The sequence below is a fragment of the Anser anser genome (assembly GCF_964211835.1).
Source record: "Anser anser genome assembly, chromosome: 3".
In the NCBI taxonomy this organism is placed as follows: domain Eukaryota; kingdom Metazoa; phylum Chordata; class Aves; order Anseriformes; family Anatidae; genus Anser; species Anser anser.
This window is the reverse complement of record NC_139722.1, coordinates 90,876,988-90,891,182: the sequence shown is the minus strand read 5'-3', so window position 1 is coordinate 90,891,182 and position 14,195 is coordinate 90,876,988. Positions and strand designations below refer to the sequence as shown.

Genomic DNA, 14,195 nt, shown 5'->3' with positions numbered 1-14,195 from the left:
ATTTATTACTACTCATGAATTTTTGAATATCAAAATTGCTTTATGTATGGTGATTCAATTATGCTAAAGAATAGCTCCTTGTTACATCTCAGACTATTTTAAAAAAGGAAAAGTTGAGGAAAAAGTTTGGTTGTGTATTTGCAATAAAGCACACTGGGATAATCATAATTACCTGAAAACAGTGTGCATAATAGTATTAATGAGATAATTTTCTCTACAGGATGATTACTGTTAATAAATGCTTTATGGATTTACTATCTATGGTCATTCATTTCTGTATATCAGTTGTCAAAAGATACATGTAATGTACTAAAACTACACCTTCGCTTATGTTTTACATTGTGTAAAAGTATTTAAAGTATTTTTGTTTATTTTTTAAGTTAATTTAGGGATTAAAATTTGAAAGTATATAGTAGCAGTCTGAGCTAAAATGGAAGTACAAATTGCATGGAAGGGTAGTTACACAGTTAACTATATTTTAGCTACTTGGATAATTTCTTGTAAATGGCAAAGTAAATAGTAGTTATACAGACTTTAAAATGTATCAAGTGTTTATTACCTGAATATATATTTCATTTTTCTGAGCATTTTATGTGTTTAAGACCTTTTAGAATTTTACTGGTAGTAAGCAAAGTACAGAAGAATCTAATTTACTCAAGTTTGTTTGAAAGCACATACTTAGTGAGAATATTAAAAAACTTATGTTTATGGTACTTTAGAAGGTTCATATTATGCATAATTTCCTGTTGAACTCCACAGCGGATCATCAAGTTTTTAAGCACCATAAAAAGCCAAATGCATTTTTTCTATGGTTGTATAAATATTAGCAGTCTGCTGGTATTCTCCCAAGTATATAAGATGGAAAAAAAAGTAAGGAAAAGATTTCTTAGCTTATTAAGGTATGCAGATTCTTTTGGAATACTCTTGTTATCTGCATTCTTGCAAAGGAAGATGGATGCAATGTGCATTAAAGGTAGCTACTTCTCTCGAGCTCCATCTTAATGAATTTATATTACTTCTCAGTTCAATGGTAAGAATAAGCACATTGGTTTGAACGTGTCATGTGATGACATTCATGTTATAGAAGTACATTATGAAAATTGCACAATAGATTCATTGATAGTACTTGGAAAAAAAAGGTGTGAAAATTGAAAAGGCGTGAAAATTGAAGTTTAAGGAGAAGTTGGATAATAAAAAAAAAAAAAGTCCATAGCGTCTAATCATTGCATGATTAGTTTTGAAATACCAGATCCTGATGTCGGTGTTTTGTGTGTAGCCACCCTTTGTGCCTTTTCTAGTCTAATAAATTTTTCATCCTAACAATGCTTAATCATTTAATTAGAGTAATCATTTAATTAGTCTTCCAGATGAAAAGAAAAGAGGCTTTCGCACAAAATCACTGTTTCTCTGAAAACAAATTCCTGACAAATGTGTGGATATAATTTATATATCTCTCTATATACACATAGAGTTATGTGAATAAGTATATATGTCTCTGTATGTACCTACACTGAAGAGATTTTTTTTTTTCCCTTGGAGTCCTGCAAACTCTAGATTCAATGTAATTTAAATGTACGATAATCACTATATATCACAGGTTTATGTATGTGGAAAAACTTTACAGTCTTTAAAATAAGAATATGTTTATGTGCTTCAGTGTAAATCTGTTCAGTTTACAAAAGGAAGGCGGTTCATAGGACAGGCTCATTAATGAGATTTAATGTAATCATGTTTCTAATATATACATATATTTATATTTCAATGGAATTTGGTTTTGAAACCCTAGTAAACTTTCAGTTCTACAAGAGGAAAAAAAAAGTTTTCTTAACGTTTAGTTGTAATGATGATACATGTAGTCCATAGAGATACATTTTGAAATACCCTAATACTTGGTGTATTTACAATTGTAACTTGTTTTTCTTATACAAAGCTGGCAGTGTTTTAACTTCGCTGAAAGCTGTAGCTAAAACACAGCTTATTCAGCTGCAGACTCACTTGAAGTAACTTATTTGTTAGAATGCAAAAAATTACTTTAATATAGACAATCCCATTCTCATGCTTATACAAGAAAATAGAAATTATTCTTTTTACATGTTTGAAAACAATTATAATACTACTATTATGAAATACAGCTGGTAGAAGACTTTGAATTCTTACTGCCATCTCTTGTTTTTATAAAAGATTTGCAGGACTGTTCAAATTAGGGAAAATTTTCTGAAGCTCCTCATTTGCTCTAAGACTTTACAAGAAGGTTTCTCCTCTAACAGGTTCCCCATTGTACAGAGTATTAGTGAGTTATATAGCTCCATGATACTGAATTAAACCAATTTCACTTCAGTTATGACCCATCAGTACAAATTCTTCTGAAATAGTTTGTATTATCTGTTCAGAACTAAAAATTTTCCTGGCACTAGATAATAATATAGAAATAATGACTGGGGTTGTAAAACCAATAGTCATAGGTTAAATCAGGACAACTAACAGGTTACTGTTTCTACCTGTCCAGACTAGGACAGGCAACACTATTGCGTTAGAAGACCAGCTAAAAATAGTGCTTGTTTATCTTAAAATATCAGTCCATAAACTGTGGTAGTTGACAAGCTACTTCCCAAGGAGATCGGACAACTGTTAATCAGGAGTGATGTGGGCAGATGAAAATGTGATCTAAACTGCCAGCCAGCATACGTGTTTTCCCCGTTTGTGTGTCAAAATTCTTTAAAGTCACCTTTGATCCAGGAAGGTATAAGATTTCATCTGATGTTTGGTTGGGTGGTTTTTGAGCTAACCAAAGAAACCCCCAAAATAAACCAGCACCACTACCACCACCACCACCACCAACAACAAAAACCACAACTAACGAAACAAAAACCCAGTTAGTTTATATTGAATCCTTTGAAAATCCATCTCCAGTTTATGCTGTAGAAAAATTAAGCTTTTTGAACTATAGATTAAGTGAACTCAATTCCATAGAACAGACACTTTAAGCTATTAACCAGTTAACTTCATCAAACATCAGTAATGACATCCATATCACTATGTATTGGTAACATGTAGCACTGTTGTGTTGCATGGGGTCAGTCTAAAATATTTTTATTTTTAAAAAATCTGTAACTGAATATTGGTTGACTGAATATTAGTTAACAACCTCAGGTGAATTTGTACTCTTCTATTTCTTCTATTTCTGCACTGCCCCCTAAGGGCCTGAAGAGTTTCTAAATTTCTGACATCTAAAGCTAAGCCACCTAGTGTAACAATTCCTGTGCTGCTTAACAAAACAACAACAAAAGGCTAAAGGAATCATTTCCTACATATGGGAAAAATTATATATTTTATTCAGTCTGATTTTTAATGCCAATATACCTGTTGCCTATCTCCGTGCTCTAGATTCAACAGTGTTTGTCAGCCCTCCTCCTCTGAAGTGAATATGCCAACCACATAACCTAGAGACTGGCCACCACCCATATGTAGATCTGCAAGAACTGTAATTTTCAGTGTTCTGAGAAATACTGGTGTTATAAAATTTCTGAGGTTGATGATAATACAAGCTCACTGTTTTCATATGAAATACATTCCTTTAAAATGAAGAGACCTCAGTGTAAGTGTTACTACCAAATACTTAAAGATTAGGAGAATATTCAGGTTTGAAAAGTAAAGTTTTTCTGTTTGTTAATGAAGAGAGAGCAGACAACTGTTCTGAATCAGTTCTTCAAAGATTGTGTTGTTCACTACAGTTCAAGTTACACTTTAAATGGGTCTGTATGTAATGTATGCTCTATGTATGCTATGTATGTATTTAATGTATGTAATGTATGCTTTACACTTTATAATGTATGCTTTTAGCGTACATTACATATTGTTTATTCTCATTCACATTTTGGTGTGGTGTGTTTGGTTTTTTAATGATTTATGATTTGTTTCCTCAAAACCAGTAGGGAGAAGTCAGTGAAAAGTTTCAGAGGTGACTTATCTAAGTCATCTGAGTGAAGTAATTCTTCTGAAATTATTGCTGTGTTCTTTCAGACAAATTTACTTTTAAATATGAAAGTATTTTATTCAACTAACACTTTATTAGGAATGATATTATTGCAGCTGCCCACAAATTCTAACAGATCTTATCTATCTTGTTTGTGTGTGAGCCACCAATTGTATTTCCTAATTCTAACAACTTGTTCTGCAGTGAGCCAGGCGGCAGGAGAAAAAGGGGGGGTCGCAGGGTTCTTTCTGGATCTCAGTAAGAAAGACCTGAGAACAAATGGCTTAGTAAGGTCACTGCTTTAATAAGACAGGATGAGGAGAGGAATGTTGACAGTGAGAACATCCCTCTAGATGCTGGGCACCCTCAGTTCGTGCAGCATTGAATGGAGCCAGAATGGATTTTCCACAACGCGCTGCACAGAGTGCACGGAGAGAAGCTCTCCCTTCTGGTCGCTTGAGCAATTACACTGTTTTCTTACAAGAAAACAACTCCACTCCTAAAGGATGTTCTCATGAGAACATCTTGCTGCACTTCTTGGTGAAGGCAAGGCCAGACAGGTGTTGCAAGCACGGGTCCCAGGTTGGAGCTGCCTGCAGGCTATGGTGTTAAAATGAGCTGGCTGAATTCACCCTGCAGCCACTGAACTTGTGCATCCCAACACAGGCCTGCGTCTGCTTAGGTCAACTGTTGCGTGGATCAATAACTCCTAAATGTGCGATGGTGTCTTGGTAAGGATCAATACACTTCTATGTCCATGAAGTATAGAGCAATGTTTTTCTTGTCTCAGAAGCAGAAGTCGTTGGAGACAGTGGGAAGGTTTTCCTATCACAAGATGATGTGTTAGAACAGCCCTCACCAATACTTAGTTATCTTGTAGTTCTGTCATGTCTCATATGCAATGCAGATTAGGCTTTAGGTCTGTATTTAAATGGAAAATCAAATCTTTGCTATTGAAAGCTGTGTTGATGGCTGAATAACTCTGTAACCTTGCCTCTTGAATAACACATCAGAGGATTTTGTCAGATTTTATCCTCTGATGTGGTATAAAGGCAACAATAGTTCTGATTTTCTTATTTTTACTTTTTTGATGCTATGTAAAATGATGAACTTGGCCATTCTTAAAACCTAAATCTCCTTCAAACTTTTCACATAGACTAGCTATCCATTACGTTATTCTGTTGTGCTGGACAGACTCCAAGATGCATTCTTGCTGTTTTTCTTTTTTATCCTTTTCCTACATTTATTACTGTCTGTATAGTCACCTGTTATGCCAAGGTAGTATCAGTATATTCTGCTAGTTATTATTGTCAAAGGTAAATATCCTAATATATGATTTACCTAAACCATTCATTTTTAAATATTTATAAAGTTTTTGATATTATTTTAGATTTCTTCAGTTCTAAGTCCTAAAGACAGATATAATCATGGGAAAAATTGTAATTTTTTTCCAAAAGGTTTAATTTTTATTTATATTACATAAATTAATTAGATGTTATTAATTAGCTAAAGGAAACATTAACCTCATAGTTCGCCAGTAACAGGAATTTCATAGATGAAGGCATTCAATGTGTAAGGCTCTCTTGCATTAATGGGAGCTCAGCTGATGCAGGAAAGGGCCCTAGTTAATAAATAAAAAAGGCTGTTCCCATCCTACAGGTTTTCTAGTCAGCTACAAATTCCATTCATTAAGCTAAATGGAAAAAGATTGTTTATAAAGAAAACAAAACCTTGTCTCTGCCTTCTTTCAGTCATTATGGATAACTTAACAGAGGTTTTCCACACCAAGATCCAAGTTAGGGCTATGAAATTTAAACATTTCATTATTATACAGAAAGTTCTATAAAATTCTATGATCATATTAAACAGTAACTTTATAGCACAATAAAATAAATAATTTTTGTTTTAGAATTTTGCTTTTAGAGAGAGTTTTGACAGATGCTTCTCAAGATGTGCAAATTTGGACTTCCATCTGAAAATCCTAATAGCTGAAAGGCCATTGTATAGGAAGTTGTCAAGGATTTGTGATCTCCCCACTGTTTCCTTTTTGGTGTAATAATCCTCCAAGGCTTTTTGTCCAAGCTAAAATCTTCATTGTCTGGAAATTATTTATAACCATTGTTCAAAATGTAGTCTGAAAAGGTCCTTAGGATTTTAAATACTATCCCAAATGTGCAAAATAATACAACATTGCTTTCCTAAATTATAAAAAGATAGATGATTCTCACCATGCAATATCAAAACATTAAAATTAGTCAAGGCATTGTATTTTAATCAAAACTACTCTGGGCTTTAGTGTGTGATGCATGCACAGATGGAATGAGAACAGAATACAACTTGACCTTATCAAAACATTGTTAAGCGAAATTATGCTTTTCAGTTTATGCTCTGAATGGGGGAAGCAGGTTTTCACAACTGTACTAGGGCTGTCTTTTCCTAGAACACAAAAATAAGTCTATAAGCAGAAGCAATTGTTCTTGGAAAAACAATTGTTATGACTACTATAGGAGCATTGTGTCTACCCTTATGTGTGTTTTTCTCTGGAAATTAGTGAGTGTATTGCAAAGAGTTCAAATTATTTCTGTATATCCACTCCAATGTTTTGACCATCAGAGGGTAAATGATTTCTATAATACTTAAGGGTAATATTATGGAATGCTGTTTAATTGTTTCTGCAAATCTTGGAAACAAGACAAATAAACCAGAACAAAACCAAACCTGTGTGTTTTTGAAGCAGCATGGAGTAATTAACATGCAAGAATGATCTAGAGGTAAAAACTCAAGGCCTATACTCCCTCTTGTGGTTAACCTTGAGTAATATGTAATATGTATGTACTTTTATATATATATATATATATATATAAAAAAATCTAAAAAGTGTTGGCTTTGGTTTTTTTTTTTTTTTTTTTTTTTTTTTTGCTGTTGATCTTTTATCACTGCTCACAGAAAAAGATCTTAAAAAAAAAGACTTTCAACACCTACAAAAGTTCCTATTTCCTTGTTTTAAGTTCATAGAATCACAGGATTATTTAGGTTGGAAAAGACCCTTAAGATCAGCAAATCCAACATTAAACCATGTCCCTAAGCACCTAAGCTTCTTGCTTAGATTGCTTGTAGTGATGTGCTCTGTGAACTCATGCGCACATGAGATTAATTGCTTTATGCAATTAAGAGTTTTTGGTGAAAGACAAAATACCATGTGGTTTGGGCTCAGTAGAATCCTGAGATAATATTCCTGAAGTTCTTCAGAAATCTAAAATGCAGTAGAATATAGGCTGGTGAACACATTAAAGCTTTTCTGGTGGGGCAAGCTGTTTTTCCTATATTTCTGCCACTTTATGTGCCAGCAGAACAATTCATGTGAATGTTGCAGAAACCCTTCCAGACACAGGAAATCAGAACATGTAATTCACCTTGATGGATTCATGTCAATCATCTTCAGAGTTCATTAGTGAATTTCGTTTTTAACAGAGTCTTCACTCTGGGAGTTTTCCAAATTCAATGATACAACTAGTTGGCTTCCCTGCTGAATACTGTGGACTGTTCTGACTGAGGAGACCCTCATAACTACTCAGCAAAGGCAATAAAGTTTAACTTTCACTTATATGATTAAAAGAAAAATTTCTTACATAAAAAAGGCTGTTTAGAATAGTGAAAAAGAGTTCCAGTAAATAGTGCTCCTGAAGTTTTTGCCGTGTCCTTGACGCTTCCATTTAACTTCTTTTTTCTGAAATGTAAGGTTTAAAGAAGTATAACTAATATTGTTCCTAGCCTCAGTAGTAATAAGTAAAACCATTCTGTTTTTGTTTGCTTTTAATTAAAGGGATTATTTACACTTGTAATTATTAACAAAGAAAAATGAAAAGAAACAATCCTGACAAATGTGAAGTTATTAGAAACATATTGGCTACAGGTGTGTTGATTCTGAAATATTCCATGTCTGTTTGTTCATCGAGATCTCGAGATCATGTTATGGTTTATGTATCATTTGTGCTTGATAGCTGTGGCAATGGCAGACAAGCCCCTACTTATTATTTGTTTGTGCTGGTTCATCTAACACCTTCCTCTGGAGATCTCACCAAAACAGTCCCAAGGTCTTCTGTAATATGTACAAGTTTTATATTTTCCTATTCTATGTGGAGGCTTATAATAAAGGAATAAAAAGGAGGTAACAGAGAATTAGAAAAAAAAAATCAACATTTCTTTTAGGGCGTTTTTTTTATGATTGTTTGAGGGTTTTAGATGTCACCTTTTAAGTGCAATCAAAATGAAAGTGTAGAACAAAGATCATCTTGCAACAGTTCTAGTTTTTCTCCTTTTTTTTCATGTAGAAAAGTGACAATAATGGAAGACCCTGACCAGAACGTTCATCTGAAAAACTTGTCTCTTCAGCAAGCAAACAATGAAGAGGAAGCTTTAAACCTGCTCTTCTTGGGAGACACCAACAGAATGATTGCAGAGGTAGGAACTGCTGCTACAAGTGTTACTTGTTATAACAGTTATAAACATCTCCACAAGAGATACTATTTTGGAAATCCTCAGAGATAAATGTGTAAATTGCTATTTTGGGAGAGTATTTCCACAGTGAAATTAAATAAACATTTCTCTGATTATTGCTTTCACTTTGCAAAGGGCTTTGTTTTTCCTTAGTGAATCTGTATGGTGGTCATTGACGAAATAATTTACTGCAATTAAAATAAGTAAAACAAAAATGTTTTTCTCATAAAACACGGACTGACTTTTTTGAATACAACATGTGTCACCACACATACAGATTTGTAGAAAAGTCTTAGGAAGCATTTTAAGACTTTCCCACAGACGTACTGGATTGCCTTTGAAACAGTTACAGTAACAGTTGGCCATCTTCTCTTTCTTCTTCTCATTGCATTAACATGTGGTGTCATGTGTAGAGAAACAAATGGCACTGTGTTGCACATTCAAAGTAAGTATTTGCCAATACGCGAAGACAAGGGTGTTTTTGCTCATTCTGGAAAATTCAAGTAAGTTGTTTCCATATGTAACGAATAAATCTGTAGGGCTGTTTTCATATCTTCATGTTTGGAAATTGGATGTAAACATTAGAAGTGTATTATATAATGCGGGCACTGTTAACATGACTTTACTATAGTACAGCTAATTGTATTTTAGAAATATTTTTTAGAAGTTTTTTCCCCCCTTTCTCTGACCAAAGAGATGCATAATAAATCAATGAAGAGGAAGAAATTCAAAGCAACGGAAGGAGTCAGGTAGCTCTGTGTTCCTAGGGGCTGCCAATGCACACCTGGGCACAGGGCAAGATGCATTTCAATGCAAAATGTAAATAAGCAAGGCGTTGATTTGTTCTTCAGATGTCTGAAAACCTGTCATGATAGTTGGTAATGAAAACATAAAAAGAAAGTACATTGCATCAAGAAAGATATTCAGGAACTCTCAGTTCAGTTTAGTTGAGCTGCATATGAAAATGAATATTTAAAGAATAGTATTCTGTTGGCTGACAGGTTCATAAATCAGTGATTGTAAAGGGCAATTGTGTTACATATTTGCAAGGTGTGGGCAAAAGAGAAAATATATCCCCAACATTAAAAGTCAGGAACAAGTAGCAGGACTAATGAAAACCGTAAGTTTGTAAAGGTCAAGATGAAGTAAAATGAGGAGAATATTCTTAGCAGGTCAGACCAAAGATGTATCTGTTCCAGTTCCTTGTTTTGAGTATGGCCAGCACCACTATATATGTAGAAGAGCTTAAGTCAGATCAAGTGAACTAATTATCCTAATCTTCATTAGCTTGTATTATGCTTTTTATATTTAATAACTTCTGTTGTATTGTGTTTTTTTTGCATGATTTTCACCCAGATGCTGTTTTATCCTTAGAAAATTTTTATCATCAAATCTCTTATGACACACAATTCAATGACTTAATAAAGGAGATTTTTCTTAACAGAATTTTATTTTTGAATTTACAACTTCATAATTTTAATTGAGGCATGCTAATTCTTGCTAGGAAAAAAAAATACACATGAGAATGTGTTGAAAAATGGGACTAAACCAAAAGAGAGTTAAGCAGTTGCTGTGGAACCCCAGTAACAAAGGATTCACTGATTGGAGGGTTAGCAAATGTTATGCTGTTGTCACTTTTGCTGCTTTTGTAAGTTCAGATTTCTCTTTAGAAGTTTTACTTAGGAACAATGTGTGAGATAACTACCTTTGTAATAAGAGCAGGTACATTTCAGCACAGTTCAGAGAGGTTTCTGAGTGGTGCTTTTTCTTAGGCACTACAACATGTATTGCCTGTTATCACTTGGCCTTTTTGGGTTTAGGTGAGTGCAGCAGTTTATAATATCACTTAAAAGAATGAAAAAAGTGTTCTCAGAAATGAGGGGTTAATGTGGAGGTCTAAAAAAGAAGGTTTATGACATCAAACATAACTTCTCCAGAGTTCCATATTTTTAAAACTTAATTGAATTATGATAACATTTCCTGACCTCAAAAATGACGAAGACCCTATTTCACTAAGCTTTAAAAGACTTAAGATGAATTAACCTAAATAGAAAAATAAGTAAAACTATGTTTGATTCGTCTTTTTTTTTTTATGATGAGTTTAGGTATGGAAAAACTGTCGTGGATCACATAGGAAAACTGTGGCAGAACATCAGTCTCTAAAATTACCGTCTAATACTTTATCCCTGATATAATCCTCCTTTGAAAAGTTGCAGGACTGTTTTGAAAATAGGAATGACTATTTAATTTCTTAAATGCCTCTGCTAGTGGAGTCTAACTTTTGGGTTGAGGGCTGCATTTTGCCCTCAAGTCTAACTGTGCTAACATGAAAAAATGATCGTAATTTTGAAAACATACATTATGTGTCGGAACCTAAGGGAATATTTGTAGCAGAAAACTTCTTTTCCACATGTAACCATATAGGTAATAAGAAGGAAAAAAGAAGAATCTAGTCTAATTTGTGGAAAATTGGTTTATAGGCCAGTATGGTACCAATCCTTGGCTCCAGTTTAGATGTGTGCTACACACTGTGTAAATGAAAATGAGAGACACAAATGCGTAAACACTTCATAATATAAAAATCCAAATAGGAAATTTTTGTCTCTTATATTTTGCCAGGGAGAAATGAGAAGAGGACAAACAGAAACTGATTGTTGGCAGCACTTCCAATTGTATAGGCTATTTTTTGTTTGTTTTCCCATGAAAAACAGTCTCTTATTACATTTGAATGCATAAGAATCTTAGCAACAGGTTGTAAAAACGAGTCAATTTATTTCTCATATTTTGATTTTTAAGCCAACTTTACGATTTAGTTAGCTCAAATACATGCAAACAAGGGATTTCAACATCTAATTTGCATATATGGCACTGGCGGTAGCAACAGTGTCTGAAAAAGCTTACGTACATTTCAGTAGTGTTTGCAAATTATTTTTGTATATGTACTATTAATATGCCTTCATCTCAAGTGTTTATTTCTAAATTCTTGTGACTAGAAGCACTTGTGATCACTGTCCTTTGAAGTAATATGCTGAACCTATTTGATTTAGTTATTTGATAGTACTTTTCTAGTATTTCTCTTAAAATAGAGTAAGGTAGAGACAGTAGCCTCCCAAGGGCATGCATTAATTTCAGAACTGTAAAATCTTTGTGAGATTGATATTTCTGAAAACTGCAGTTGTGTGTACTCTTAGCATTTGTTTTTCCTCTAGTGAAAAATTACTTCACTTTAGTGAGGAAGGAAATATTTTACAGCGTGGTTTTATAACTATAATTCTCCATTGTTTAAATTTGGAAGACAGTGCATGCTACATAGCATTTGTTCCATCATTTAAAATATTTGAAGTACACATGGGAAAAGCAGTAAGATTTTGGCAATGTTTAAATATGTTTTTTTTCAATAAAGAATAAAATTTTTAAACATTTAAAGATAGTGGTGGGGACTGACTTGTGACCTCTGAATTGAACTAAATCGCCCCCCTCTTTTTTTTTTACTGTCCATTATTATCCTCATGAATATATTTAGAGAGTCACTGGTAGTGTTTGCATTGTTTCTTGGATGAAATATGAAAAACAGATTTTGAACATATGAACATACCAGATAAAATGACACTTTTGCCAAGAAAGTATACTACCTATATTAGAGCTGTATTCTAAGATGAATTACAACTTTGTGCTTTCCGAGATTGCTCATTGGTATGAGTTGTCAAGTCATTTCCACCCTTGCAAACCTGCTCTATAGTATCAGCAGCAGCAAATGGCATCACCGTTTCAATACAGGTGTTTTAATTTCAGTGTGTGGTAAAACAATCAGTGTGTCATACATACTGCTTTGAATAGCCCTTAAAATGCTTTGGGATTTATATGGATAAAAGACACTGTAATGTAAAGTTTAATAATATTCTCACTAGGGAATAATAATTACTTTAAAAGCTACCTCAGTCACCGTGGCCTAACTGGGAAACTCTACTTGTTGTAAATATGCAAAGGTAAGAGATGAAGTATTGGTTTTGAAATCAGGGAAGTGTCAGATTACAATTATTTCCAGGCTGATTTTTGTAGCAATAAATTTGCAATTACAACTGTGATGAGTGTACCCAGATACTCCTGAAGAGCCACTGCACTTGAACTGTACCAATCACAAAGGGAACTAAAGAAATACTAAAGTCTCAATCATCTACCAGATACAGAGGAAGGAACCTCCCATTCTTGAATTCACAAACCCTTCGACATAGCATGGTTCTGTTGGAACTTGAAGAGTGTATATCAACTAGACACATGTACCCACTGCTTTTCAACACAAGAATCTCTGCTCCATCAGCCTTGGTAGAGACTTCTGATGTCCTGTACTATACACCAATAATGTGTAAACATCAGAATATTATAAAAATGAATTTTAAAGAGAAAAAGAGACTGTGTTAAATTGCTTAATTATCATTTTTGTAGTACACAGCAGCTCTTTTCTTACCATCTGACCTATAAAATGACTAAAGATACCAGAACTCCTTTATGCAGCTGTCCATCTGATAGTAGCTTGAGTCTGGAGAAAGTCAGTTTGATATCTGCCTTGGATGCTATCAGTGCTTTCTCTTTTCACTTGCCCTTATTCAAAAACCTCAAAAGAAAAAAAGAGGAAGGAGAAACATTCCTCAAAACAAAATCTTGTACATTCTCACTGAGACATTCATTCTGTCAAGAAAATGGGAGTATTCTGGATCAGCATTCCTTCATTTATGCCTTGGCTAGTCACTAAATCACTCATACAGGGAAATCACGTTCTTCTGATGTCTAAATATTTTGGTTCAAAGAAGAAAAGGTTTCACTGAAACGGTATAAACAGCCAAGCTGAGATGGTTTGCAATAGGGCCTGAATGACTGCATTTATCACCTGTGAAATCTTGTTGTCCCAGCTGTCCTGCACTCTTTTCTGTGTTTTCTCTGAGTGAATTTGACAGTCATAATCAACACATTTTTCTTCCAGGTAGTAGCAGCTTCTGTTGTTTTCAGTGGTTGTTTTCAAACACCCTTTCATACATTTCATTCTATTTAAGAAATTCCCTCCTCCTTAGGGATTCAGTTATTAAGAACTTTATTTAGGCCAGTAGCCTCCTGTTTCTTACTTTTCTTCTTAGTGATAACAACATTTGCAATACCAGCTGCAACAAACAACAGATATGGGAAGTACATAAATTCTAGTATTAAGAGGAACTCCTGCCGTGTTTAGTTGGATTTAAGGTAGATAACAATTGGATTAAGATGGATTACTTGTGTTTCAGCAATTTCTGGACATTTCATGAGGTTTTATTCCTCGACAGAAACATCCAAATCAGATGCTTCTTGCAATATGACTATGCAGCAGGTTTTCATTTAATTAGAAACCACCTTCCTGCAATTGCTGTATGAATATATGTAATGGTTTTAGTCACAAAGTTTCTACACACTTATTTAATCTCAGCAGACACAGGTATGCCCTTGTCAAAAAAGGAGAGTAGGCTGCATGTCCTTGAAATTTCTCTTGTATTTTCAAACATCAGACCAAACACTGTTGCTTTACCACAATGTGATCTTGAAAGATATGTTATTGGATTCCTCTTTCACTGTGCTAGAAATGGGCAGCAACAGATGACCTGGCATTAATTCCTTTGTATTTTTCACGTGATATCACAAAGAATCTGAAGTCTGCTTATGTGGCTTATGATGTCACAGAATTCCTGGAAAAAATTATTTC

General features: G+C 34.0%; 1 protein-coding gene across 1 annotated transcript in view; it reads left to right on the top strand.

Annotated features, from left to right (window-relative positions):
* KIF6 (kinesin family member 6) overlaps positions 1 to 14,195 on the top strand; it is a 173,619-nt gene that overhangs the window by 27,017 nt on the left and 132,407 nt on the right. Inside the window, exon 6 of the mRNA XM_083828484.1 lies at positions 8,305 to 8,434. Coding sequence (XP_083684610.1) covers positions 8,305 to 8,434 — 130 coding nt within the window. The remainder of the gene's footprint in view (positions 1 to 8,304; positions 8,435 to 14,195) is intronic.